A 26,209-nucleotide genomic window follows, 5' to 3' on the forward strand; every position below is an offset into this window, starting at 1 on the left:
AAAGCTTTCAACCAATTATATTATTAAATTTGATGTACCGAGCCGTGTGCTATCAAACTAAAAAAATCTCCCGTTCGTGTCAACATGAATCTAAGACATCTAGAAGAGTAATTAAGGGTACTTGGTATTTTTGTCTTGTGGCTGTTTGAAACACGTCCTCCATATTCTAAAGGTTTGTTATACTAACACCCCATATATAGTTGAATGTACCTCACATACTTAATATACCCCACATTTATTTTTTTTAATTAAAATGTATCTTAATACACCCCATATACTTTCTCACAATACCCTCACACCCCAACATTCAACATACACCGTAAATTCCCTACATAAACCCCACATTTTCTACATACACCCCACACTCTTCGCATCTTAAGTGCAAATACATAATATCAACCAAAAATCTTACTTGTTTCTTCGAATAGGTGGTTTCTATGTTATTTCTCGTTGCTTTAAAAAAAATAAGCATATAGATTTGAGAATCCACCATTAACGGAAAAAAATATTTTACAATCCATCACTTTGTAACAAAAAGGGATCTAGAAATGCAGAACATAATGATCCTGCATTAACTTCATGAATTCTATTTTTGAATTGCTTCATACTTTTCCAGAAGCTAGCTTACTCTTTGATAATGAAAAAACCATGAAACATTTCGGCAAAAAACTACAGAAAACTACTATAATATTTCGCATGAGATTGTCTAAACCCTTTAAAATTTGCTACTTCCCTCCATTGCTTTACAAAATTCTAACCACATCAAAAGAAATAAACCATTAATATTAGTTTCCTCCCCTACCATTAGAAATTAGTTACTGTGAAATCATGTTTACCCAATTTTTTTATTTATTAAAACCACTAATAAAATAAGGGAATAAAGCATATATAAAAGATTGTTGTTGTAAGAAACATTCCGAGGTATTTAAAGGGTCTGACAGAAAGTAAGCCCAAACTAATCTTAAAAATCTGCAAATTGACAATTGTATGCTATTTGTACAAGTCTAATAAGAACGATTTTTTTTATTTTTTATTATATATGATTCTTGTGACAAAGTTACAGGTTTTTGACGAATAAGCTAGCATGTCTCATTGCCAAACTTGAAACAGCAATTTAACACGGTAAATTGTTACATCAAACGGAGGAAGGTAATAGTGGTTTTGAGAGTTGAAGAAGATAATTAATCTTAGGATATACATGTTAAAAGTGATTTTGGGTGTATTTAGAGTTTTTTTAATTTTATTTTTAAAACTTTATGAGGTCGAAATTGTCATTCACATTAAGGTATATAACTTATTAAATTTTAAATTTTAAAATATGGTGTATTCAACATAATGTGGGGTGCTAATAAAAAAACCCTATTCTAAATTCATATGGGAACGGAATTGGGCAATTAAAAACTTAATTATTCTATTTACTTCTGATGGGCAACATAAATTTGCTTGCAACTGAATTCTTCAATTTCAGCACATCGAGTTGAATTAACATTACAACAAGCTTCTCTCAACCTCTGTCAATGTCAAATTAGATGACTCAAATTGTCTGAATTGGCACTTCCAAATACAACAAGCTTCTCTCCACTTTCACTGGGGTTTAGAGTTGTGCGGAAGCGCTAATTTGAAACCAATAAAATAATACGGAAATATATGACAAAATAACCAATTCAAAATGACACAGATTTATACTGATTCTGTGTAAGCCTACATCCAGTTCGAGAACAGCGAGGAAGTTCCACTGATAAACAAAACAAGATTACAAAGAATGATGTCAAACTCAAACCCAAAATACACCCAAATACACTCACAAAAAGAAGAGGGAAAAAACGAATGGATACAAAATATTTGTCTCTCTGCAACTACAACAATCTCTAATTGGTTTCACTCTTACAAAACCTTAAATGCAGCAGCTCCCAATTATTTCTCTCTTCTATTGGGTTTCGGCTCCTCTTTCCGCCATACTAGTGCAGCTGCTTCGGTTCTCAACCTCTCGTCCAAATAGGGTTTGGGTTTGAGTGGTGGCAGCGACACTGCAACAATAGGGCTTCTCACCCTGTGCACTCTTATCCTTCCACACCAACCCTCCGAAATAAAAACCCATTGCAGGAGAAAAAATGTAGCCTAAGAAAGTCAATGAGTCGATGATGAGAATAATGCGCGTTTTTTATTTTGTTTATTTTTTTTAAATGATAGATTTGTTAGATTATATGTTAAATTAGACCATATCTAATTAAAAATGGTCATAGCTACTTTTAGAATTATAGCCTTGTAAAATATTATTTTTAAATAAATGGTATTAGATCATACTCATCTACAATCTCCAAGGCTAAACATAGCCCGCTCAATAATTTATTAGTTTTAAGTTTATACTTTATATTTATTTGTTAATTTAACTAAACTACCGTTTGACGTTTTCAAATTAGCCGTTGTTTTTGAATCAATTATTTCAAGTGAGAAGATGGGGTCCCAAAAAAGGCTATATTTGGTCATCTTGATGCTCATTTAGCCAAAAAGTGGTCTGGTGGGCTCAATAGGTTATAGTACAACCATCGGTTGGAGATAGATTTTTGAACAAGTCAAACCATTTTTTAGCTTTTGAACCTTTAGCCCTTTTCATTGAAAATGACTCTAAAGAGCCAATAAAATTTGAATCTACTCCGTAGTGTAAAAGCAACACTTTTCTCTTCCACTATAATAAAAGCTACTTGCATGCGTGTTTTTCTATTAAAAATATGAAAGTTATTGAATTATGTACCTTTTATTGTATTTTTGTTCGGACGTATCTTTCATTGTTTTTGCTCGAATTTAGGTAGAAAGTGCCAAGAAAGAGTAGAGGTAACAATTTTAGACAAATTAAACAATCCAACTTGGAAAAGACAAAAAATAAATTTGTTTGAGTCGGGCATAATCGTGTTGACCCATTTAACATGGTTAATAAGAGTTTGTGTCTCCATCCAACCCACCTAATCTGTAAGTGACCCATATTTTAGCACGCTTTACATAATTGCATAACAAAATAACTTGTGTGCAATTCATTTAAGTTGAACGTAAATTGAGAAGTCTAACCTTTTTCTTTCATGTAACCTTTGTATTCTTATGAGTAATTAACAGCGGTGCCCTTGGGTTGTGTTCATGTTGAGAAATTTTTTCGTGTGGCCGGTACACTACTCGAACCTCAAGAGTCATGATACAATTCATTAAAAAAAAATTGAAGTTTTCAACAAATTATATTATAAAACTTGATGTATTGAGCCGTGTGCCAAACACACTAAAAAATCTCTCGTTCATGTCAACACGAAGAGTATATGAGACATCTGGAAGAGTAATTAAGGGTACTTGGTAGTTGGTATTGATGTCTTGTGGTTGCAAAGTTACTACAGCTCTACAAAGTGCTTAGGACATTTGAAAACAATGCAGAAACGTCCTCCATATTCTAAATTCGTATGGGACGGAATAATTGGGCAATTAAAAACTTAATTATTCTAATTAATCTTGTTCTGATGAGCTGTTTGCAACTGAATTCTTCAATTTCAGCACATGGAGCTATTTCTCTTGTTCTAATGTTGAATTAACATTACAAGAAGCTCCTCTCCACCTCTGTCAATGTCAAATTGGATGACTCAAATTATCTGAATTGGCACTTCCAAATACAACAAGCTCCTCTCCACCTTCACTAGGGTTCAGAGTGTTGTGCGGAAGCGCTAGTTTGAACAATAAACTAACACGGAGAAATATGACAAAACAAACAATTCAAAATGACATAAAGATTTATACTGGTTCGGCGTAAACCCACATCTAGTTTGGAGACAACGAGGAAGTTCCACTAATAAACAAAACGAGATTACAAAGAAAGCTCTCAAACTCAAACCCAAAATACACCCAAATACAAACACAAATAGAAGAGGGAAAAAACGAATTAGAAACAAAATATTTGTCTCTCTGCAACTACAACAATCTCTAATTGGATTCACTCTTACAAAACCTTAAATGCAGCAGCTCCCAATTATTTCTCTCTTCTATTGGGTTTCGGCTCCTCTTTCCGTCACACTGGTGCAGCTGCTTCGGTTCCCACCCTCTCATCCAAATTGCACAATGTGAGGCTTTATATACGAGCACTAAAAAGACCTAGCATGTGATCCGCATATGCCAACTAAAGAGCCACAACAGTTTGGTTTTAGGTCCGCGTAAGAAAGGGTCGAGACCCAACAGAACTAAGCCATCAAATCCAACACACAGGAGTTATTCTCTTCAGTTTTCCTTTGCCCCATCAGGAAGTACCAATCTTTTAGAATGTAAATCCTCTTCATCAGGGGTTTCACCCCCACTTTGTTCAGCCTCATTATAGCAACACCCCTCACGGTTCCTCTTAGAATGAGCAACTCTTACCAGTGATCTGCGTAAAGCACGAAGTTCCGCTCCAGAATTTTCATGACGAAAGTCGGGCTGTGTCATGCTTTTGTTATGCACCTCCTCATGATTGGCATAAAAGAGACGAACTCCACACTTTCTGATGCGATGCTGCTGCATTGGTGCCCAAGAATCACGTGATTGGACTCCATCTTTTAGTTCAACTCTAAATGTGGCCTCGGTGGTATAGCGCTCACTTAGCTGCACTCCTATTTTCAATGGAAGATATCCCATGAACATGTGATCTGACTCAAGTAACCTGTCACTTGTGACTCCAATCAAGCCAATCAAATCTGAAACTGAGCTCGCCGTGCTCTCCTTTGGAGGTACAAAAACACAGGGACGATAGATCAGACACATAATGCGCGTACTTGAACTTAGTAAAACCGCATACAGCAAATCCCAAAATCTTATGATCCGACACCGGTGGTAGATGCACAGTTACTGAAGATCCACTACACTGATGACTGAACCAATCTGAAAGTTTACTTCCAGGAAGGTACATAAACAAGGAAAGAGTTTGCAGATAACCCTACAGAACGAAAACAAAGTAGACTGAACTTGTATTAGATATGTTTCGTACCTTCGCACGTGGAGAGAGAGAGAGAGAGAGAGAGAGAGAGACCTGATGAGCTTCTATAATTTCTTCAAATAGATTTTGCACCAGCTGGAAGCAGTTTGAAAATGTGAAGTAAAGATTACTGTAAAGAAGGTTTGGTCCTGAAACAGTTTCCAAAGCTGTGCAATCATGGGCGTCTATGAAATTTATGCTTCATGAAAGCTCTGTTATTGATTTCATTCTCTCGCAACCTTCCAATTTGAGATCTGTCAAAATGATGAAGCCGATGTTAGAGTGTGAGTTTGATTCTTGTAAGACTTGTAATGATCATTAAAGTGTTTTGAATTAATATGAAGAAGTCTATGCATAATCGGAGTTGTTCTATTTTATAGAATTGAGACTCATCAACTTACTTGGATTAAGACTCATGCTTGGATAAGGATTATGGTTTAGTATTCCTTATAGGATTGTAATAGGGCAATCAAGTTGTTTTTCGCAGTATAAATAACATGGGCTGCTGCTCTCACAAGATACTGACTCTATTGGGAATCAAATACCTATTGTTTGATTGAGCATCGAGATCTTGCAAGAGAGGAGAAGTTTCTGTGTCAGGATGGTTTCTACATCATCTTCCTCATCTACAGGTTAGTCATGTTCTTCTCGTTCTTGATTTAAACAGACTTGTTGTGGTTTGATTGCTAGAACAATTCCTAGTATTTTGAGTTTAGTTTAACATGTGGTATCAGAGCCTTGTGGTTCTTGCAATTGAATTCAACGAATTTGTTTTGTTAATTAACAATTGTCAACTACGTTGATCTTAAGAACAAAGGAGACGGTGAAAGATAGGAGAAAACTTAAAAAAAAAAAAAAAAAAAAAAAAAAAAAAAAAAAAAAAAACGACATCGTTTTCTCTTAATTAGATATTTTAAACTTTTGACCGTCAGAACAAGGAGAGAGAAACATCAAAAAGGATTTTCCTTTTTGACCGTTGCATCAGTATGGTGTTCTTTACACTTTCTGATACTGAATGACTTCGACCTGGAGAATTCTTTCTCTAATTCCTTTATTTCTTGACGACAAGTGATTCAATAACACTATATTTATGCTTCCGCTGACTATCATATTCTACAAAGGTAATCTCTGATTAAAATTTAGCATTTTGTTAGCTGGGTGATTCACATCAGAAATTCTCTTCTTGAATTTTTTAAAATTTTCTGATAAATCACATGGTGATGAATATGACGTTTTGTTATTTAAGATTCACTTGTTTCCCTTTTTGTGACTTCTTAAATTTCCCCTTCATCTGTTCTGATCAAATGTTGACTGATGACTATTGTTTTCTTGGATTCATGTCAGATATGGTATGGTGACTATCTTGATAATATGATGAGTTAATGATCGATGTTGAGTTATTTAATCTATGTATGCTTTTCATATATCATGAAGGGACTATATATATGACTAAATTGACTCTACATTGAAACATTCAGTGAAAGTAGATTGAAATCAGGAACTTTAAGTTTTTGTGATTTCATTATTGTTCATCTACAGTTTCTCTGAAGGCTCTAAATCTGGCTAGTATTCCTATCCACACTGGAGGAAGCAATTACAAGAAGTGGAGAAGAGAAATAGGGTAGCTGTTGACTCTGAATGAAATTGACATTGTACTTGACATGCCTCAACCACCAAAATTGACAGATAAGAGTACTAAGTCTGAGAAAAATGAGCATGAAAGGTGGACAAGAGCCAACAAAATTGCTCTTTCTATCCTTGAAAGTGGAATGACAGATACTGTGAGAGGGGGAATTAAGAAACAAGATCTTGCAAATGACTACCTCAAGGCCATTGAAAATAAGTTCAAAGAATCCGAGAAGGCGAAAATTAGTCAGTATATGTCTATGCTAACAACCTACAAGATTGATGGGAATGCTTCCATTAGGGACCACATCATGAAGATGACTGATGCTGCAGAGAAACTCAACTCTATGGATGTCAACATTGGGGAAAAACAGCTAGTCTTCATGATTCTAAAGGCACTTCCTACAGAGTACAGCCAGTTAAAGGTGTCCTACAATACTCAGGACAAAACATGGACTGTTGATGAGTTAAGAGCCCAGTGTGTTCAAGAGGAGACTCGGCAGAAACAGGAAAAAGGCAAGGAGGTTGAAGCTATCAATTTTGTGCAAGCTAGGAACAATGAGACCATTATTGCTTCTGGTAAGGCCTCTAAGTCTTTTGGCAAGTCTGCTAAAAATACTAAAGCCTTTAAATCTAACAATCTTAATGTCAAAATTAAGGATGTCTCTAAAATCAAGTGTCATCATTGCAAACTCAAGGGTCATTATAGAAAAGATTGTGAACAATTTAAGGACTGGCTGAAAAGTAAAGGTAGAACTGATGTCTATGTTTGTGTGGAGTCTAATGTGATTGAAATCCCTATAGATTCCTGGTGGTTTGACACTGGATCATCTGTGCACATTATAGATACATTGCATGGTTTTCAAAAACAAAAGCAACCAAGTAAAGATTCTTACAATGTTTTTGTAGGTGAAGGGACAAAAGTGAATGTAGAGGCCGTTGGGGTCATAAGACTTAAACTAAAATCGGGTTTTATACTGAAATTAAATGATGTGCTTTATGTTCCAGCTATGAGGAGAAACTTACTTTCAGCATCAAAATTAGTCAAACAAGGTTTTGCTTTTCTTGTGAATGATGACAGCATCAAATTTTTTAGAAAAAACAGATTGCATTCATTATTGGGGTCAGCATTTATGCATGATGAATTATGGAAATTGGAATGCATTGTTGATCAAACATCCTTACCTGTTATGAATGTTAATACTAAAGGGATGCATGAATCTGAAGTTTCTTATATTTTGTGGCATAAAAGGTAGGGACACATTTCAAAAGAAAGAGTTTTGCAGCTGTCTAAAACAAATTTGATCCCTTCACTTGATTTCAAATTAGTTCCTCAAGACTTGTAGCCTTTGTGAAGTCGGGGGTTTTCATAAGGTATTGACAATGACTTAAATTGATGAATTTCAACTTTTCCAGAGGCTGTTAAAAAGTCCAAGAAAACATGCACAACTCAGAACCTAAACATTGAAAATAATAAATTTACGTAAATGAAAAATCGTACCTCAGCTCCTTTCCAAAGTTGTTCGATGTCACTACAGCTCATGTCAAGGTTTACAAGATTCTTGAACTGAAAGTTGGATGGCCAAGACCTCAGGGGGCAATAATGCCAGAGGAGACACCTCAACTGAGAAGATGGGAACTTTTTTGGACTTTGATGGCCAAATGAATAATTATAAGCACTCCTACGGATCATGAGCAATCTTAGTTTTGTCAAGCTTCCAATCAATTATATTATTACACTCTGTGTACCGAGCCGTATGTCAAGCACACTGAAAAATCTATCATTTATGTCAAGTTGTCAACATGAACCTCAGACGTCCGGAAGAGTAATTAGGGTACTTGGTATTTATGTCTTGTGGCTGCAAAGTTATTACAGCTCTAAAAAGTGAGATTCTAATTTCTAAATTCATATGGAACAGAATTGGGCAATTAAAAACTTAATTATTCTAATTAATCTTGTTTTCATGAGCAATATAAATGTGTTGCAACTGAATTTTTCAATTTCAGCACATCGAGCCATTTCTCTTGTTCTAATTTTCAATTAACATTACAAGAAGCTCATCTCAACCTCTATCAATGTCAAATTGGATGACTCGCATTATCTGAATTGGCACTTCCAAATACAAGAAGCTCCTTTCCACCTTCACTGGGTTCAGTGTGTTGTGCGGAAACGCTAATTTGAAACCAATAAACTAATACGAAAAAATATGACAAAACAAACAATTAAAAATGACACAAAGATTTATACTAGTTCAGCGTAAACCTACATCTAGCGAGGAAGTTCCACTAATAAACATAAGGAAAAGGAGATTACAAAGAGTGCTCTCAAACTCAAATCCAAAGTACACCCAGATACACTCACAAATAGAAGAGGGAAAAAACGAATTAAAAGCAAAATATTTGTCTCTCTAATTGGTTTCACTCTTACAGAACCTTAAACGTCTCATCCAAATTGCACAATGCGAGGCTTTATATACAAGCATTAAAAAAACCTAGCATGTGATCCGCATATGCCAACTAAAGAGCCACAACAGTTTGAGTAATTAAGGGTACTTGGTATTTATGTCTAGTGGCTGCAAAGTTACTACAACTATACAAAGTGCTTATGATCGAGCTGCTAACTCAACTGAACTACAAATTGGATCACCGGAAAATGGTCTGACCGACACGAAGTCAATGAGCCAATGCAAATTAGATCATTACGTAAAGTACACTAACTTGGTTTTGAAACTCAGCAAATCTTAAATGACCCTTCTTTTTATTTATTATTAATTTTTACAGTAGAGCAACGTTGGTGGTTTAGGTAATTAGTTATTCGAGAAGAGGAAAATTTATAAGGATCGAATTCAAAACAAATCCGTAAGGATTAAATTCGCATCAAAGTGTATACGCATTATTATTTTTCATTATTGTAGTAAAGCGACATATGCAAATCCTATGAGTTTAATTTGTATGAACATGTTTTTTTAAAGTATAAATGATATTCTATACTATCTACACTTTTCCTTTTTGTTAAAGAAACCTCGACTGTGCGAGGTGAAATTTTATTGAAATAAAAGGCCAAATGCACCTAGTGTAACCAAACAAAAAAAGAAAAGAAAAGAAAAGAAGATATGCTTCACTAAGCGATATCGTTCAACTATGTTGAATCTTCACCTGCATACCTAACAACTTCTTTGTAAATCAGAAATATATTCTGATCTCGCTACTCACATGAAAAGTGAGTTAGAGTGATTCGAAATATCCTCGAGTTAAGTGTCAGCGTCTCACATATGTGTCATGTCTAACAGTATCGTTTGACTTCTAAACTACTGTCACGTTATTAATAGTACAACTCTGAAATCTTTCATATGCATGATGAGGATAATACGCGTTTTTTATTTAAAATATGAAAGTTGTTGTATGGTGTACCTTTTATTGCATTTTTGTTCGGATGTACCTTTCATTGTTTTTGTTCGAATTTGGGTGTGCCATGAAAGAGCAGAGGCAACAATTTTAGACAGATTCGATAATCCGACTTGGAAAAGACAAAAAATAAATTTGTTTGAGTTGGGCACAATCGTGCTGACCCATTTAACATGGTTAATAAGAGTTTGTGTTCCCATCCAACCCACCTAATTTGAAAGTGACATACATTTTAGCACGCTTACACAATTGGGTAATTAGATAACTTGTGTGTAATTATTTAAGTTGAATGTGAAATGATGGTTTAACCTTTTTTCTTTCATGTAAACTTTGAATACTTATTAGTAGCTAATAGTGACACCATGTGTTCATGTCGAGAAGCTTTTTCATGTGGCTGGCACATTATTCGGTACACAAAGAATTAATGATACAATTCGTTATAATTTTTTTTTTCAAGCTTCTAATCAATTATATTATTATACTCGATGTATCGAACCGTGTACCGAGCCGTGTACCAAGCACACTGAAAAATCTACCGTTTATGTCAACATGAACCTGAGACGTCCGGAAGAGTAATTAAGGGTACTTGCTATTTATGTCTTGTGGCTGCAAAGTTATTACAGCTCTACAAAGTGATATTCCAATTTCTAAATTCATATGGAACAGAATTGGGCAATTAAAAACTAATTTTTCTAATTAATCTTGTTTTCGTGAGCAACATAAATGTGTTGCAACTGAATTTTTCAATTTCAGCACATCGAGCCATTTCTCTCGTTCTAATTTTGAGTTAACATTACAAGAAGCTCATCTAAACCTCTGTCAATGTCAAATTGGATGACTCACATTATCTGAATTGGCACTTCCAAATACAACAAGCTCCTTTCCACCTTCACTACGTTCAGTGTGTTGTGCGGAAACACTAATTTGAAACCAATGAACCAATACAGAAAAATACGACAAAACAAACAATTAAAAATGACACAAAGATTTATACTGGTTTGGCGTAAGCCTACATCCGGTTCGGGGCAGAGAGAAAGTTCCACTAACAAACAAAAGGAAAAGGAGATTACAAAGAGTGCTCTCAAACTCAAACCCAAAATACACCCAGACACACTCACAAATAGAAGAGGGAAAAAACGTATTACAAACAAAATATTTGTCTCTCTACAACTACAACAATCTCTAATTGGTTTCACTCTTACAGAACCTTAAACGCAGCAGCTCCCCATTTTATTTCTCTCTTCCATTGGGTGTCGGCTCTTCTCTTTACTTTACACTAGTGCAGCTGCTTCTGTTCCCACCGTCTCATCCAAATTGCACAATGCGAGGCTTTATATACGAGCACTAAAAAGAACTAGCCTGTGATCCGCATATGCCAACTAAAGAGCCACAACAGTTTGGTTTTAGGTCCGCGTAGAAGGGGTCAAGACCCAACAGGACTGAGCCATCAAATCCAACACAGAGGGGATTATTCTCTTCAGTTTTCCTTTGCCCCATCAGGAAGTACCAATCTTTTAGAATACAAATCCTCTGCGTCAGAGGTATCACTTCCACTTTGTCCACCCTCGTTATAGCAACACCCCTCATGGTTCCTCTCAGAATGCGCAACTCTTACCAGTGATTTGCCAAAAGCACGAAGTTTGACTTCAGAATTCTCATGATGATAGTGTTGTTCTTGAAAGTGGAATTGACCCGGTTGTATCATGCTTCAATAATGCACCACCTCAAATTTGGGATAAAAGGGACCACACGGGCTTACAATTAGCTTCCTCTCACAATTGGCAAAAAAGAGATTATGCACCTCCTCACAATTGGCATAAAAGAGACAAACTCCACTCCTTCTGATGCGATGCTGCTGAACTGGTGCCCCAGAATCACATAATCTGACTCAAGTAACCTGCCCCTTGTGATGCTCAAATCAAGCAAATCAAAGCAGAAACCGCGCTCGCCATGCTCTCCTTTGAAGGTACAAAAACACAGAGCAGATAGATCAGATGAATAATGGGCATACTTGAACTTAGTAACACCGCACACTGCAAATCCCAAAATCTTATGATCCGAGACTGGTGGTAGATGCACAGTTACGGAAGATCTGCTACACTGATGTCTGAACCAATCTGAAAGTTTACTTCCAGGAAGATACATAAGCATGGAAAGAGGTTGCAGATTACCCTGCAGAATGAAAACACAGGTAAACTGGACTTGCATTAGATATGTTTCGTACTTTCGCACGTAGAGAGAGAGAGAGAGAGAGAGAGAGAGAGAGAGAGAGACCTGATGAGCTTCCACAATATCTTCAAATAGATTTTGCACCAGCTGGAAGCAGTTTGAAAATGTCAAGTAAAGATTCTTGGAAAAAAAAACTTGCTTGATCTTGAAACAGCTTCCAAAGCTGTGCAATCATGGGCATCTACGAACCTTATAGTAGATGAAATCTCTGGTATTGATTTCAGTCCCTTGCAACCTTCCAATTTGAGACTTGTTAACCAATGAAGCCAATTCATTTCTGCAGGCAAGCTCTCAAAATTGTTTCTGCAGAGTTCTAATGTATTCAATAATGATAAATGAGCAATACCCAATAATTCCGACACCTCAAACTTTGGGCAACCAGAAAGACTAAGATAGTGAAGGGACTTGAGATCACAAATGCTGCTTGGGAGACTTGAGTTTTCTGCAATCTCTTAGGTTCAACGTAACAAGTGCTGGAAGATTTCCAAAACAGTAAGGCCCGTGAGTTTACTAATTGACGACGGCAGTTCCTTAATTGCAGTCCCATCTAAGTATAACTCTGATAGATTCTCCATAGCATCTGAAATCTCTGGAAACTTCTCAAGGTTTGAGCAACCAGAAAGATTAAGGGTTTGAAGAGATCCCATATGAATGCTGCTTGGCAGGCTCTTGAGTTCTTGACACCCAAATAGGTCCAAAACAGTAAGGCCCGTCAGTTTGTTAATTGACGAAGGTAGTTCTTTAATGGCAGTCCCATCTAAATATAACTCTGATAGATTCTCCATAGAATCTGAAATCTCTGGAAACTTCTCAAGGTTTGAGCAACCAGAAAGATCAAGGGTTCGAAGAGATCCCATGTGAATGCTGCTTGGCAGGCTATTGAGTTCTTGACACCCAGATAGGTCCAAATGCGTAAGGCCCGTGAGTTTATTAATTGACGAAGGCAGTTCCTTAATCGCAGTCCCATCTAAATAAAGCTGTGATAGCTTCTCCATAACATCTGAAATATCTGGAAACTTCTCCAAGTTTGAGCAACCAGAAAGATTAAGGGTTAGAAGAGATCCCATATGAATGCTGCTCGGCAGGCTCTTGAGTTTTCGACACCCCGATAGGTCCAAAACAGTAAGGCCCGTGAGTTTATTAATCGATGAAGGCAGTTTTTTAATGGCAGTCCCACCTAAATAAAGGTTTGATAGCTTCTCCATAACATTTGAAGTATCTGGAAACTCCTCAAAGTTTGAGCAACCAGAAAGATAAAGGGTTTGAAGAGATCCCACATGAATGATGCTTGTCAGGCTCTTGAGTTCTTGACACCCAGATAGGTTCAAAACAATAGGGCCCATGAGTTTATTAATTGACGAAGGCAGTTCTTTAATGGCAGTCCCATCTAAATATAACGCTGATAGATTTTCAATAATATCTAAAATCTCTGGAAGCTCCTCAAGGTTTGAGCAACCAGAAAGATTAAGGATTTGAAGAGATCCCATATAAATGCTGTTGGGCAGGCTCTTGAGTTCTCGACACCAAGATAGGTTCAAAACAGAAAGGCCCGTGAATTTGTTAATTGACGAAGGCAGTTCTTTAATGGCAGTGCTATCTAAATATAACCCTGATAGATTCCCCATAACATCTGAAATATCCGGAAACTTCCCAAGGTTTGAGCAACCAGAAAGACGAAGGGTTTGAAGAGATCCCATATGAATGCTGCTCGGCAGGCTCTTAAGTTCTTGACACCCATATAGGTCCAAAACAGTAAGGCCCGTGAGTTTATTAATTGACGAAGGCAGTTCTTTAATCGCAGTCCCATCTAAATAAAGCTTTGATAGCTTCTCCATAACATCTAAAATATCTGGAAATTTCTCAAGGTTTGAGCAACCAGAAAGCTTAAAGGTTTGAAGGGATCCCATAAGAATGCTGCTCGGCAGGCTTTTGAGTTCTCGACAGCCTGTTAGGTCCAAAATTGTAAGGCCCATGAGTTTATTAATTGATGAAGGCAGCTCTTTAATTGCAGTCCAATCTAAATAAAGCTTTGACAGCTCCTCCATAACTTCTGAAATCTCTGGAAACTTCTCAAGGTTTGAGCAACCAGAAAAATTAAGGGTTCGAAGAGATCCCATATGAATGCTGCTCGGCAGGCTCTTGAGTTCTCGACAGCCTTGTAGGTCCAAAACAGTAAGGCCCGTGAGTTTATTAATTGACGAAGGCAGTTCTTTAATGGCAGTCCCACCTAAATAAAGGTTTGATAGCTTCTCCATACCATCTGAAATATCTGGAAACTTCTCAAAGTTTGAGCAACCAGAAAGACGAAGGGTTTGAAGAGATCCCATCTGAATGCTGCTCGGCAGGCTCTTGAGTTCTTGAAACCCAGATAGGTCCAAAACAGTAAGGCCCGTGAGTTTAATAATTGACAAAGGCAGTTCTTTAATGGCAGTCCAACCTAAATATAACTCTGATAGATTCTCCATAACATCTGAAATATCTGGAAATTTCTCAAGGTTTGAGCAACCAGAAAGCTTAAAGGTTTGAAGGGATCCCATATGAATGCTGCTCGGAAGGCTTTTGAGTTCTCGACAGCCTGTTAGGTCCAAAATTGTAAGGCCCGTGAGTTTATTAATTGATGAAGGCAGCTCTTTAATTGCAGTCCCATCTAAATAAAGCTTTGACAGCTTCTTCATAACTTCTGAAATCTCTGGAAACATCTCAAGGTTTGAGCAACTAGAAAGATCAAGAGGTTGAAGAGATCCCATATGAATGATGCTCGGCAGGCTCTTGAGTTTTTTACAGTCTCGTAGATTCAATATAGCAAGGTTTTTCAGAGCTGAAATGGATAGGTCAACCTCAGATAAACTTGTACAACCTTCTAGATTTAGTTCCTCAAGACTTGTAGCCTTTGTGAAGTCGGGGGTTTTCTTAAGGTATTGACAATGACTTAAATTGATGAATTTCAACTTTTCCAGAGGCTGTTAAAAAGTCCAAGAAAACATGCAGAACACATCTCAGAACCTAAACATTGAAAATAAATGTATTTACGCAAATGAAAAATCGTACCTCAGCTCCTTTCCAAAGTTGTTCGATGCAACTATTGCTCATGTCAAGGTTTACAAGATTCTTGAACTGAAAGTTGGATGGCCAAGACTTGAGGGGGCAACCACGCCAGATGAGACACCTCAACTGAGAACATTGGAACTTTAAGTCCGCAATCCAGCGTTTTATGAAGCAATCATGTGGAGCTCGATGGTCAAATGAATCCCCGAATGCAAGCTCATCTTCTGCTTCACTTGAAGTTTGACTGTCAAATGAAACCTCGGATACAAACCCATACTCGTTAAAGTAACCATCATGGATCATGAGCAGTCTTAGTTTTGTCATACTAACAAAAGCTTCAGTATTTGAGCATCCCTCTTTAAAGAATGCTGAATCCAGGATTATGCCTTCAACTGCTTCTGTAGCCTGGATAAACCAACAATGTAAATTAAAGTGAAGGAAAACACCAAGAACCTTATTGAATATTTTAAACAATGCATGTTTGCTATAAAATAGATTTTGGTCGAAAGCTGAAGCTTTCTACGAAACATTGCATAAGACAAAGATCTCACTGTATTTTGAGTCAGCACATGATGAACATCTTCATAACTCCACAACCTACTTCTTCTCCCAGGCTCTTTGATAAATTCTTGGCGAACGATTTCCCGACCCATTTCCTCTAGTAAATCATGCATATCCAGTGTCCCCCACTCTGAGACAGATATGAGAGCTCGATCGATTAGAACTCTTATTCCAGTATGGGGATAGAAGCCACAACTGTCCAGACTTTTTTTTGCAGAGTCTATATTCATTCCTTTCAAGAAACATGCAATATCTAGAAAGATGTTCTTCTCTGTTTCATCTAGTCCATCAAAGCTTGTTTTAAGCACATCATGAATTCCCTTTTGCGGGATTTTCCTTATTTTTTCCAACACATCTTCCCACTCGCACACAGTTTTGTTATGAAGAAAAGCTCCCAACACTTTGAGTGCTAAAGGCAGACCTTGAGCATATTGTACGACACCCCTTGAGAGCTGATCATAAACTCTGGTGGGTTGCTTTGTTCTGAAGGCATACTGGTTGAAGAGTTTAAGAGCTTCTGGCTCACTTAAGTTCTCGGGCATATATACAGCACCAGCTCCACTTAATAATTGTTTATCTCTAGTTGTTATAATGACCCGACTTCCATCGCCAAATGAATGCTGCTTTCCAAGTAAGGATTCGATTTGGGATAATTCATCAACGTCATCAAGAACAATGAAAACTTTTTTCCTTTGTAGCTTTTCCATTATCACTCTGGAACCACGATCCAACGTGCCTAAACCCTGCACCTTTTCCTTCAAGATTCTGGAAAGAAGCACTTCCTGCATATGTACTGCACCATTATTCGAGAAGCCTTCCTTGACATTTTCGAGAAAGCAGCAAGCTTCAAATTGACAAGCGATTTCATCATAAACAGCGCGAGCGATGGTGGTTTTGCCTATACCTCCCATACCCCATATTCCAACAGTGAAAACATCATTCACCCCGGGACGTAATAGTGAATTCACTTTATCTATGTGGTAATCCATTCCAACCAAGCCATTATCTTTGCTTGACGAGACTTGGATCAATCTCTTAAATATGTCATCCACAATTTCCTCAATAAGCTTGGCATCATCCCTGTGTAATATGAAAAACAGCACCGAATTAAACTAATTGCTATAAAAATCCCAATTCAAAAGTAATTAAGAATATAATTGAACAGTAATTACTCGTATTTTCGCGAATCCCAGCCGGATCTATTGGCAGCTCTGGTTAGCGCGGACCTCCAGCTCTCCACCTCTTCCATGTCGGCGTTAGATTCGCGTTCGTGTTGAGCAAAAGCTTCATCAAAACTTTTCTTTTGCTTACGAACTTCAGATGGATCAACTTCGTAGAAAATCGGCACCACTATCTGATTCTTTGCATCCATGCACGCCAGGATTTTGACCAGTTCTTTCAAGCACCAAGTCGAAGAAGCGTAGTTCTGGGAGAAAACCACAATCGAAAGCCTCGACTCTTCGATAGCTGAAAGTAGTTCCGAAAGGTCGTCGCCTTTTCTGAGCTTTTCGGCGTCGATGAAGGTGTTGATTGCCTTCAGACCCAGAGCTCCGTAGAGATGGCCGACAAAGATCTTGCGAGTGTCTTCGCCTCTGAAATTCAGGAAGACGTCGTATTTCCATGAGGAAGACGAAGAAGCAGCCATTGACATCTGACAGGGACAGTATCCACAGCAGATGGGCAGCTACCGACTCGCCTAATGAAATGTAAAAGCTGCAATGCCCGATTGAGCGTCAGCTTTTGGAGTTGGGAGTTAAACGATCGGCTGGAAAAATTGTACCCAAAGATATGATTCTGTTTGGCTCACCGGTGCGGCGATGTTGGGTTCGTGGAGGATGATCGAGCATTCGTGTCCTGCACTTTTTGGGCTGTCTTTGTTTATCTCTTGCATCTGTTGGAGGTGCTGTGTTGGGAGTTTTTTTGCTTGACCTTATCTTCTTCTGGATCCCTGCGTCTGTTCATCCGTTTGGCTCACCAGTGCGGCGATGGGGACGACGACTTCAACAGTTTCTCTGCTGCTAGGTCTTGTTCTTCTTTGAGCTTTGTTTCTGTTTGGGCATACTCTCCGTTTTTCGGGCCTCTGTTTCGTTTCTCGTGTTTTTTTGTTTTTTTGTTTTAAAGAAATATTAATGGAATGTTCACTTGACCAAAACCAAGAAAAAAAAAAAAGGAAATGTTAAGAAAATTAAATTTGTAAATTAAATTTTGTATTTGTAGATGATTAGATTATTTAATGATGTTTTTAATTGATGATATATTATTTAGTTTGTAAATTTGATTTAAAATTTTAATTTTCTTAACATTATTCAAAAAAAATTAATTCTATAAAATTTAAAAGAAGAAAATTGTAAAATGGTCTAGAAGTCAATGAGTCAACGAAAATGAGTTTCTTTTTAATAGGTGGTTTCCTAGCACTATCCCAACAAAAACAAATTGTAATTCTATAAACACACATTGAAATTAATTTACGACAAAAAAAATAAAATAAAATAAAAACCCATTGCAGGATTTATAGCGGTGGCACACTACAACAACAGGGCTTCTCACCCTGTGCACTCCATCCTTTCACACCAACCCTCCGAAATAAAAACCCATTGCAGGAGAAAAATAAAAAATGTAGCCTAAGAAAGTCAATGAGTCGATGACGAGAATAATGTGCGTTTTTCTATTAAAAATATGAAAGTTGTTGGATGACGTATCTTTTATTGTATTTTTTTTATTTTTATAAAATAATTAGTTGGTAGCTTTATTATAGCAGTTCACTAATTCAAAGACCGAAAAGACTTTCAAAAGCATTTCGCCCTTCCTTTGATCATCATCGTGCGATTCATCAGTATCAAAAATTGAATATAAAATTTGTCATGTGAAATACAAGCTTGAAAATCGTCTCAATCACTAAACCATCATGTGGTGGTTTTTTCTTACCTTTCATTGTTTTTGTTCGAATTTGCGTAGAAAGTGCCAAGAAAGAGTAGAGGTAACAATTTTCGATAGATTTGACAATCCGACTTGAAAAGGGCAAAAAATAAATTTGCTTCAGTTGGGCATAATCAAGTTGACCCATTTAAAACGGTTACTAAGAGTTTGTGTTTCCATCCTAATCCGAAAGTGACGTACACTTTAGCACGCTTACACAATCGCGTAATTAGGTAACTCTTGTGCAAATCATTTAAGTTGAACGCCAAATGATAACTTTAATCTTTTCCTTTCATGTCAATTTTGTATTCTTATTAATAGTGACACCTTTGGGTTGTGTTCATGTCGAGAAAATTTTTCGTGTGGCCAGCATATTACTGGGTACACCAAAGAATCATAATACAACTCGTTAAAATTTTATTTTTCAAATTTTCAACCAATTATATTATTAAATTTGGTGTACCGAGCCGTGTGGCTAGCACACTGAAAAATCTCTCGTACATGTCAACGCAAACCTGAGACATTTGGAAGAGTAATTAAGGGTACTTAGTATTTATGTCTTGTGGCTGCGAAGTTACTACAACTCTTTCAGCACATCGAGCTATTTCTCTTGTTCTAATGTTGAATTAACATTACAACAAGCTCCTCTCCACCTCTGTCAATGTCAAATTGGACGACTCAAATTGTTTGAATTGGCACTTCCAAATACAACAAGATCCTCTCCACCTTCACTGGGTTCAGAGTGTTGTGTGCAGAAGCGCTAATTTGAAACCATTAAACTAATACGAAAATATATGACAAAACAAACAATTCAAAATGACACAAAGATTTATATTAGTTCGGCGTAAGTCGACATCCAATTCGGAGACAACAAGGAAGTTACACTAATAAACAAAACGAGATTACAAAGAGTGTTTAATCTCTCAAACTCAAACACAAAATACACCCAAATACACTCACAAATAGAAGAGGCAAAAAACGAATTACAAACAAAATATTTGTCTCCCTACAACTACAAGAATCTCTAATTGGTTTCACTCTTACAGAACCTTAAATGCAGCAGTTCCGAATTTTATTTCTCTCTTCTATTGGGGCGTCGGCTCTTCTCTTTCCCTCTCACTAGTGCAGCTGCTTCTATTCTCACCCTCTCGCCCAAAGTGCACAATGCGAGATACACGAGCAGTAAAAAGACCTAGCATGTGATCCGCATATGCCAACTAAAGAGCCACATCAGTTTGGGTTTAGGTCCGCGTAGAAAGGGTCGAGACCCAATAGAACTGAGCCATCAAATCCAACACACAGGAATTATTCTCTTCAGTTTGCCTTTTGCACCGTCAGGAAGTACCAATCTTTTAGGATATAAATCCTCCGCGTCAGGGGTATCACCTCCACTTTGTTCAGCCTCGTTATAGCAACAGCCCTCACGGTTCTTCTTAGAATAAGCAAATTAGATCATTACGTAAAGTACACTAATCTGGTTTTGAAACTCTGCAAATCTTAAAATGACCCTTTTTTTTTTAATTTATTATTGATTTTTACAGTAGAGCAACGGTGGTGGTTTAGGTAATTAGTTATTAGAGAAAAGGAAAATCTGTAAGGATCGAATTAACATCAAATTCGTAAGAATCGAATTCGCATCAAAGTGTACACGCATTATTGTTTTTTGTCACTGTGGTAAAGTGTCATCTGCAAGTCCCATGAGTTTAATTTGTATGAATATGTTTTTTTTAGTATAAATGATATTCTATACTAATCTACACTTTTCCTTTTTGTTAAAGAAACCTCGATTGTGCAAGGTGAAATTTTATTGAAATAAAAAGGCAAATGCACCTAGTGTAACTAAACAAAAAAAAAAAATGATATTCTACACTAAGCGATATAGTTCAACTATGTCGAATCTGCACTTGCATACCCAACAACTTCTTTGCAAATCGAAAATATCTTCCGATCTCCCTATTCAGATCACAAGTGAGTTAGAGTGATTGGAAATATTCCTAGTTAAGTGTCAGCTTCTCACATTGTGTCATATCTAATAGCATCGTTTGGATTCTAATCTATTGTCATGTTAGTAACGGTATTACTCTGAAATCTTTCATATGTATGATGAGGATAATATGTGTTTTTCTTATTAAAAAATATGAAAGTTGTTGGATGATGTACCTTTTATTGTATTTTTGTTCGGATGTCGCTTTCATTATTTTTGTTCGAATTTGGGTAGAAAGTGCCAAGAAAGAGTCGAGGCAACAACTTTAGACAGATTCAACAATCAAACTAGAAAAAGACAAAATATAAATTTGTTTGAGTTGGGCATAATCGTGTTGACCCATTTAACATGGCCAATAAGCGTTTGTGCTTCCATCCAACCCAGCTAATCAGAAAGTGACGTACAGTTTAGCATGCTGACACAATTGCATAACTAGGTAACTTGTGTGCAAGTCATTTAAGTTGAACGTGAAATGACAAGTTTAACCTTTTTCTTTCATGTAAAGTTTGTATTCTTATGAGTAACTAATAGTGACACCTTTGGGTTGTGTTCATGTCGAGAAGGTTTATAGTGTGACCGGCACACTACTTGGTAAACCAAGAATCATGATATAATTTGTCAAAATTTTTCTTTTCAAGTTTTCAACCAATTATATTATTAAACGTGATGTAACGAGCTGTGTGCCCAACATACACTGAAAGATCTCTCATTCATGTCAACACGAACCTTGAGACATCTGGATGAGTAATTAAGGGTACTTGGTATTTATGTCTTGTGGCTGCAAAGTTCCTACAACTCTACAAAGTGCTTAGAAAATTTGAAGACAAACACGTCCTCCTTATTCTAAATTCATATGGGACGGAATTGGGCAATTAAAAACTTAATTATTCAAATTTATCCTGTTCTGATGGGCAACATAAATGTGTTGTTTGCAACTGAATTCTTCAATTTTAGCACACCGAGCTATTTCTCTTGTTCCAATGTTGAATTAACATTACGAGAAGCTCCTCTCCATCTCCGTCGATGTCAAATTGGATGACTCAAATTATCTGAATTGGCACTTCCAAATACAAGAAGCTCCTCTCCATTTTCACAAGGATTCAGAGTGTTGTGCAGAATTGCTAATTTGAAATCAATAAACTAATATGGAAAAATATAACAAAACAAACAATTCAAAATAACACAAAGATTTATACTGGTTGGGCATCAGCCTACATCTAGTTCAGGAAGAGCGAGGAAGTTTCACTAATAAACAAAATGAGATTACAAAGAATGCTGTGAAACTCAAATCCAAAATACACCCAATTACACTCACAAATAGAAGAGGGAAAAAAAGAATTAGAATAATGCATTTTTTATTTATTTATTGTTAAACGATATATTTTATTAAATTAGATGTTAGATTAAAAAATCGATAAAATTCAATCTACACTGTGGTGTAAAGAAAACATTCCTCTTGTTCCAATGAAATAAAAAGCCACTTGCATGCGTGTTTTTCTATTAAAAATATGAAAGTTGTTGGACGATGTACCGTTTATTGTGTTTTTGTCCAGATGTAGCTTTCATTGTTTTTGTTCGAATTTGGGTAAAAAGTGCCAAGAAAGAGTAGAGGTAACAATTTTAGAGAGACTCGACAATCCGACTTGAAAAAGACAAAAAATAAATTTGTTTGAGTTGGGCACAGTCGTGTTGACCCATTTAACATGGTTAATTAACGTTTGTGTTTCCATCAAACCCACCTAATGCGAAAGTGATATGCACTTTAGCACGCTACATAATCGCGTAATTAGGTAATTCGTGTGCAAATCATTTAAGTTAAACGTGAAATGATAAGTTTAATTTGTTTCTTTCATGTAAACTTTGTATTCTTATGAGTAACTAATAGTGACGCCTTTGGGTTGTGTTCATGTCGAGAAATTTTTTCGTGTGTCCGGCACACTGCTTGGTACATTAAGAATCATAATATAATTTGTTAGAATTTTTTTTTAAAGCTTTCAACCAATTATATTATTAAATTTGGTGTACCAAGCCGTGTGCTATCAAACTAAAAAAAATCTCCCGTTCCTGTCAACATGAATCTAAGACATCTAGAAGAGTAATTAAGGGTACTTGGTATTTTTGTCTTGTGGCTGTTTGAAACACGTCCTCCATATTCTAAAGGTTTGTTATACTAAAACCCCATACATAGTTGAATGTACCTCACATACTTAATATACCCCACATTTGCTTTTTTAATTAAAATGTATCTTAATACACCCCACATACTTTCTCACAATACCCTCACACCCCAACTTTCAACATACACCGTAAATTCCCTACATAAACCCCACATTTTTTACATACACCCCACACTCTTCGCATCTTAAGTGCAAATACATAATATCAACCAAAAATCTTACTTGTTTCTTCGAATAGGTGGTTTCTATGTTATTTCTCGTTGCTTTAAAAAAATAAGCATATAGATTTGAGAATCCACCATTAATGGAAAAAAATATTTTACAATCCATCACTTTGTAACAAAAAGGGATCTAGAAATGCAGAACATAATGATCCTGCATTAACTTCATGAATTCTATTTTTGAATTGCTTCATACTTTTCCAGAAGCTAGCTTACTCTTTAATAATGAAAAAACCATGAAAAATTTCGGCAAAAAACTACAGAAAACTACTATAATATTTCGCATGAGATTGTCTAAACCTTTTAAAATTTGCTACTTCCCTCCATTGCTTTACAAAATTCTAACCACATCAGAAGAAATAAAACATTAATATTAGTTTCCTCCCCTACCATTAGAAATTAATTACTGTGAAACCATGTTTACCCAATTTTTTTATTTATTAAAACCACTAATAAAATAAGGGAATAAAGCATATATAAAAGATTGTTGTTGTATGAAACATTCCGAGGTATTTAAAGGGTCTAACAGAAAGTAAGCCCAAACTAATCTTAAAAATCTGCAAATTGACAATTGTATGCTATTTGTACAAGTCTAATAAGAACGATTTTTTTTATTTTTAATTATATATGATTCTTGTGACAAAGTTACAGGTTTTTGACGAATAAGCTAGCATGTCTCATTGCCAAACTTGAGACAGCAATTTAACACGGTAAATTGTTACATCTAACGGAGGAAGGTAATAGTGGTTTTGAGAGTTGAAGAAGATAATTAATCTTAGGATATACATGTTAAAAGTAATTTTGGGTGTATTTAGAGTTTTTTTAATTTTATTTTTAAAACTTTATGAGGTCGAAATTGTCATTCACATTAAGGTATATAACTTATTAAATATTAAATTTTAAAATGTGGTGTATTCAACATAATGTGGGGTGCTAATAAAAAAAACCCTATTCTAAATTCATATGGGAACGGAATTGGGCAATTAAAAACTTAATTATTCTATTTACTTCTGATGGGCAACATAAATTTGCTTGCAACTGAATTCTTCAATTTCAGCACATCGAGTTGAATTAACATTACAACAAGCTTCTCTCAACCTCTGTCAATGTCAAATTAGATGACTCAAATTGTCTGAATTGGCACTTCCAAATACAACAAGCTTCTCTCCACTTTCACTGGGGTTCAGAGTTGTGCGGAAGTGCTAATTTGAAACCAATAAAATAATACGGAAATATATGACAAAACAACCAATTCAAAATGACACAGATTTATACTGATTCTGTGTAAGCCTACATCCAGTTCGAGAACAGCGAGGAAGTTCCACTGATAAACAAAACAAGATTACAAAGAATGATGTCAAACTCAAACCCAAAATACACCCAAATACACTCACAAAAAGAAGAGGGAAAAAACGAATGGATACAAAATATTTGTCTCTCTGCAACTACAACAATCTCTAATTGGTTTCACTCTTACAAAACCTTAAATGCAGCAGCTCCCAATTATTTCTCTCTTCTATTGGGTTTCGGCTCCTCTTTCCGCCACACTAGTGCAGCTGCTTCGGTTCTCAACCTCTCGTCCAAATAGGGTTTGGGTTTGAGTGGTGGCAGCGACACTGCAACAATAGGGCTTCTCACCCTGTGCACTCTTATCCTTCCACACCAACCCTCCGAAATAAAAAAAAAACCCATTGCAGGAGAAAAAATGTAGCCTAAGAAAGTCAATGAGTCGATGATGAGAATAATGCGCGTTTTTTTATTTTGTTTATTTTTTTTTAAATGATAGATTTGTTAGATTATATGGTAAATTAGACCATATCTAATTAAAAATGGTCATAGCTACTTTTAGAATTATAGCCTTGTAAAATATTATTTTTAAATAAATGGTATCAGATCATACTCATCTACAATCTCCAAGGCTAAACATAGCCCGCTCAATAATTTATTAGTTTTAAGTTTATACTTTAAATTTAATTGTTAATTTAACTAAACTACTGTTTGACGTTTTCAAATTAGCCGTTGAATTTGAATCAATTATTTCAAGTGAGGAGATGGGGTCCCAAAAAAGGCTATATTTGGTCATCTTGATGCTCATTTAGCCAAAAAGTGGTCTGGTGGGCTCAATAGGTTATAGTCCAACCATCGATTGGAGATAGATTTTTGAACAAATCAAACCATTTTATAGCTTTTGAACCTTTAGCCCTCTTCATTGAAAATGATTCTAAAGAGCCAACAAAGTTTAAATCTACTCCGTAGTATAAGAGCAACATTTTTCTCTTCCACTATAATAAAAGCTACTTGCATGCGTGTTTTTCTATTAAAAATATGAAAGTTATTGAATTATGTACCTTTTATTGTATTTTTGTTCGGACGTACCTTTCATTGTTTTTACTCGAATTTAGGTAGAAAGTGCCAAGAAAGAGTAGAGGTAACAATTTTAGACAGATTCAACAATCCAACTTGGAAAAGACAAAAAATAAATTTGTTTGAGTCGGGCATAATCGTGTTGACCCATTTAACATGGTTAATAAGAGTTTGTGTCTCCATCCAACCCACCTAATCTGTAAGTGACGCACATTTTAGTACGCTTTACATAATTGCATAATAAAATAACTTGTGTGCAATTCATTTAAGTTGAAAGTAAAATGAGAAGTCTAACCTTTTTCTTTCATGTAACCTTTGTATTCTTATGAGTAATTAACAGCGGCGCCTTTGGATTGTGTTCATGTTGAGAAATTTTTTCGTGTGGCCAGTACAATACTCGAACATCAAGAGTCATGATACAATTCATTAAAAAAAATTGAAGTTTTCAACAAATTATATTATAAAACTTGATGTATTGAGCCGTGTGCCAAACACACTAAAAAATCTCTCGTTCATGTCAACACGAAGAGTATATGAGACATCTGGAAGAGTAATTAAGGGTACTTGGTAGTTGGTATTGATGTCTTGTGGTTGCAAAGTTACTACAGCTCTACAAAGTGCTTAGGACATTTGAAAACAATGCAGAAACACGTCCTCCATATTCTAAATTTGTATGGGACGGAATAATTGGGCAATTAAAAACTTA

General features: G+C 36.1%; 1 protein-coding gene and 1 long non-coding RNA gene across 2 annotated transcripts; both read right to left on the bottom strand.

Moving 5' to 3' along the window:
* Window positions 1-3,729: 3,729 nt before the first annotated feature.
* On the bottom strand, window positions 3,730-5,242 carry LOC148698963 (uncharacterized). The gene is made up of 2 exons (XR_015961619.1): window positions 5,030-5,242; window positions 3,730-4,959 (listed from the first exon to the last, which is right to left on the bottom strand). It is a non-coding gene; the product is annotated as an uncharacterized LOC148698963 (long non-coding RNA).
* A 5,733-nt stretch (window positions 5,243-10,975) lies between these two features.
* On the bottom strand, window positions 10,976-17,937 carry LOC148698964 (TMV resistance protein N-like). The gene is made up of 5 exons (XM_088692539.1): window positions 17,014-17,937; window positions 15,832-16,921; window positions 15,284-15,685; window positions 12,281-15,195; window positions 10,976-12,178 (listed from the first exon to the last, which is right to left on the bottom strand). Exons 1-4 carry the CDS (start codon window positions 17,490-17,492, stop codon window positions 12,694-12,696), a joined length of 4,473 nt encoding a protein of 1,490 aa, XP_088548665.1. The 5' UTR covers window positions 17,493-17,937; the 3' UTR covers window positions 10,976-12,178; window positions 12,281-12,693.
* Window positions 17,938-26,209: the final 8,272 nt, after the last annotated feature.

This window comes from Pyrus communis, chromosome 1 (genome assembly GCF_041283825.1).
Source record: "Pyrus communis isolate YQ-2024b chromosome 1, ASM4128382v1, whole genome shotgun sequence".
Taxonomy (NCBI): domain Eukaryota; kingdom Viridiplantae; phylum Streptophyta; class Magnoliopsida; order Rosales; family Rosaceae; genus Pyrus; species Pyrus communis.

Excerpts from the sequence above, each read along its gene's own strand:
- LOC148698964 (XM_088692539.1), bottom strand. The coding sequence starts at position 17,492 with ATGTCAATGGCTGCTTCTTCGTCTTCCTCATGGAAATACGACGTCTTC. Across the intron at positions 15,686-15,831 it reads ATGTGCTGACTCAAAATACA|GCTACAGAAGCAGTTGAAGG; the intron begins GTGAGATCTTTG and ends TGGTTTATCCAG. Across the intron at positions 15,196-15,283 it reads AACTTTGGAAAGGAGCTGAG|CCTCTGGAAAAGTTGAAATT; the intron begins GTACGATTTTTC and ends ACTTTTTAACAG.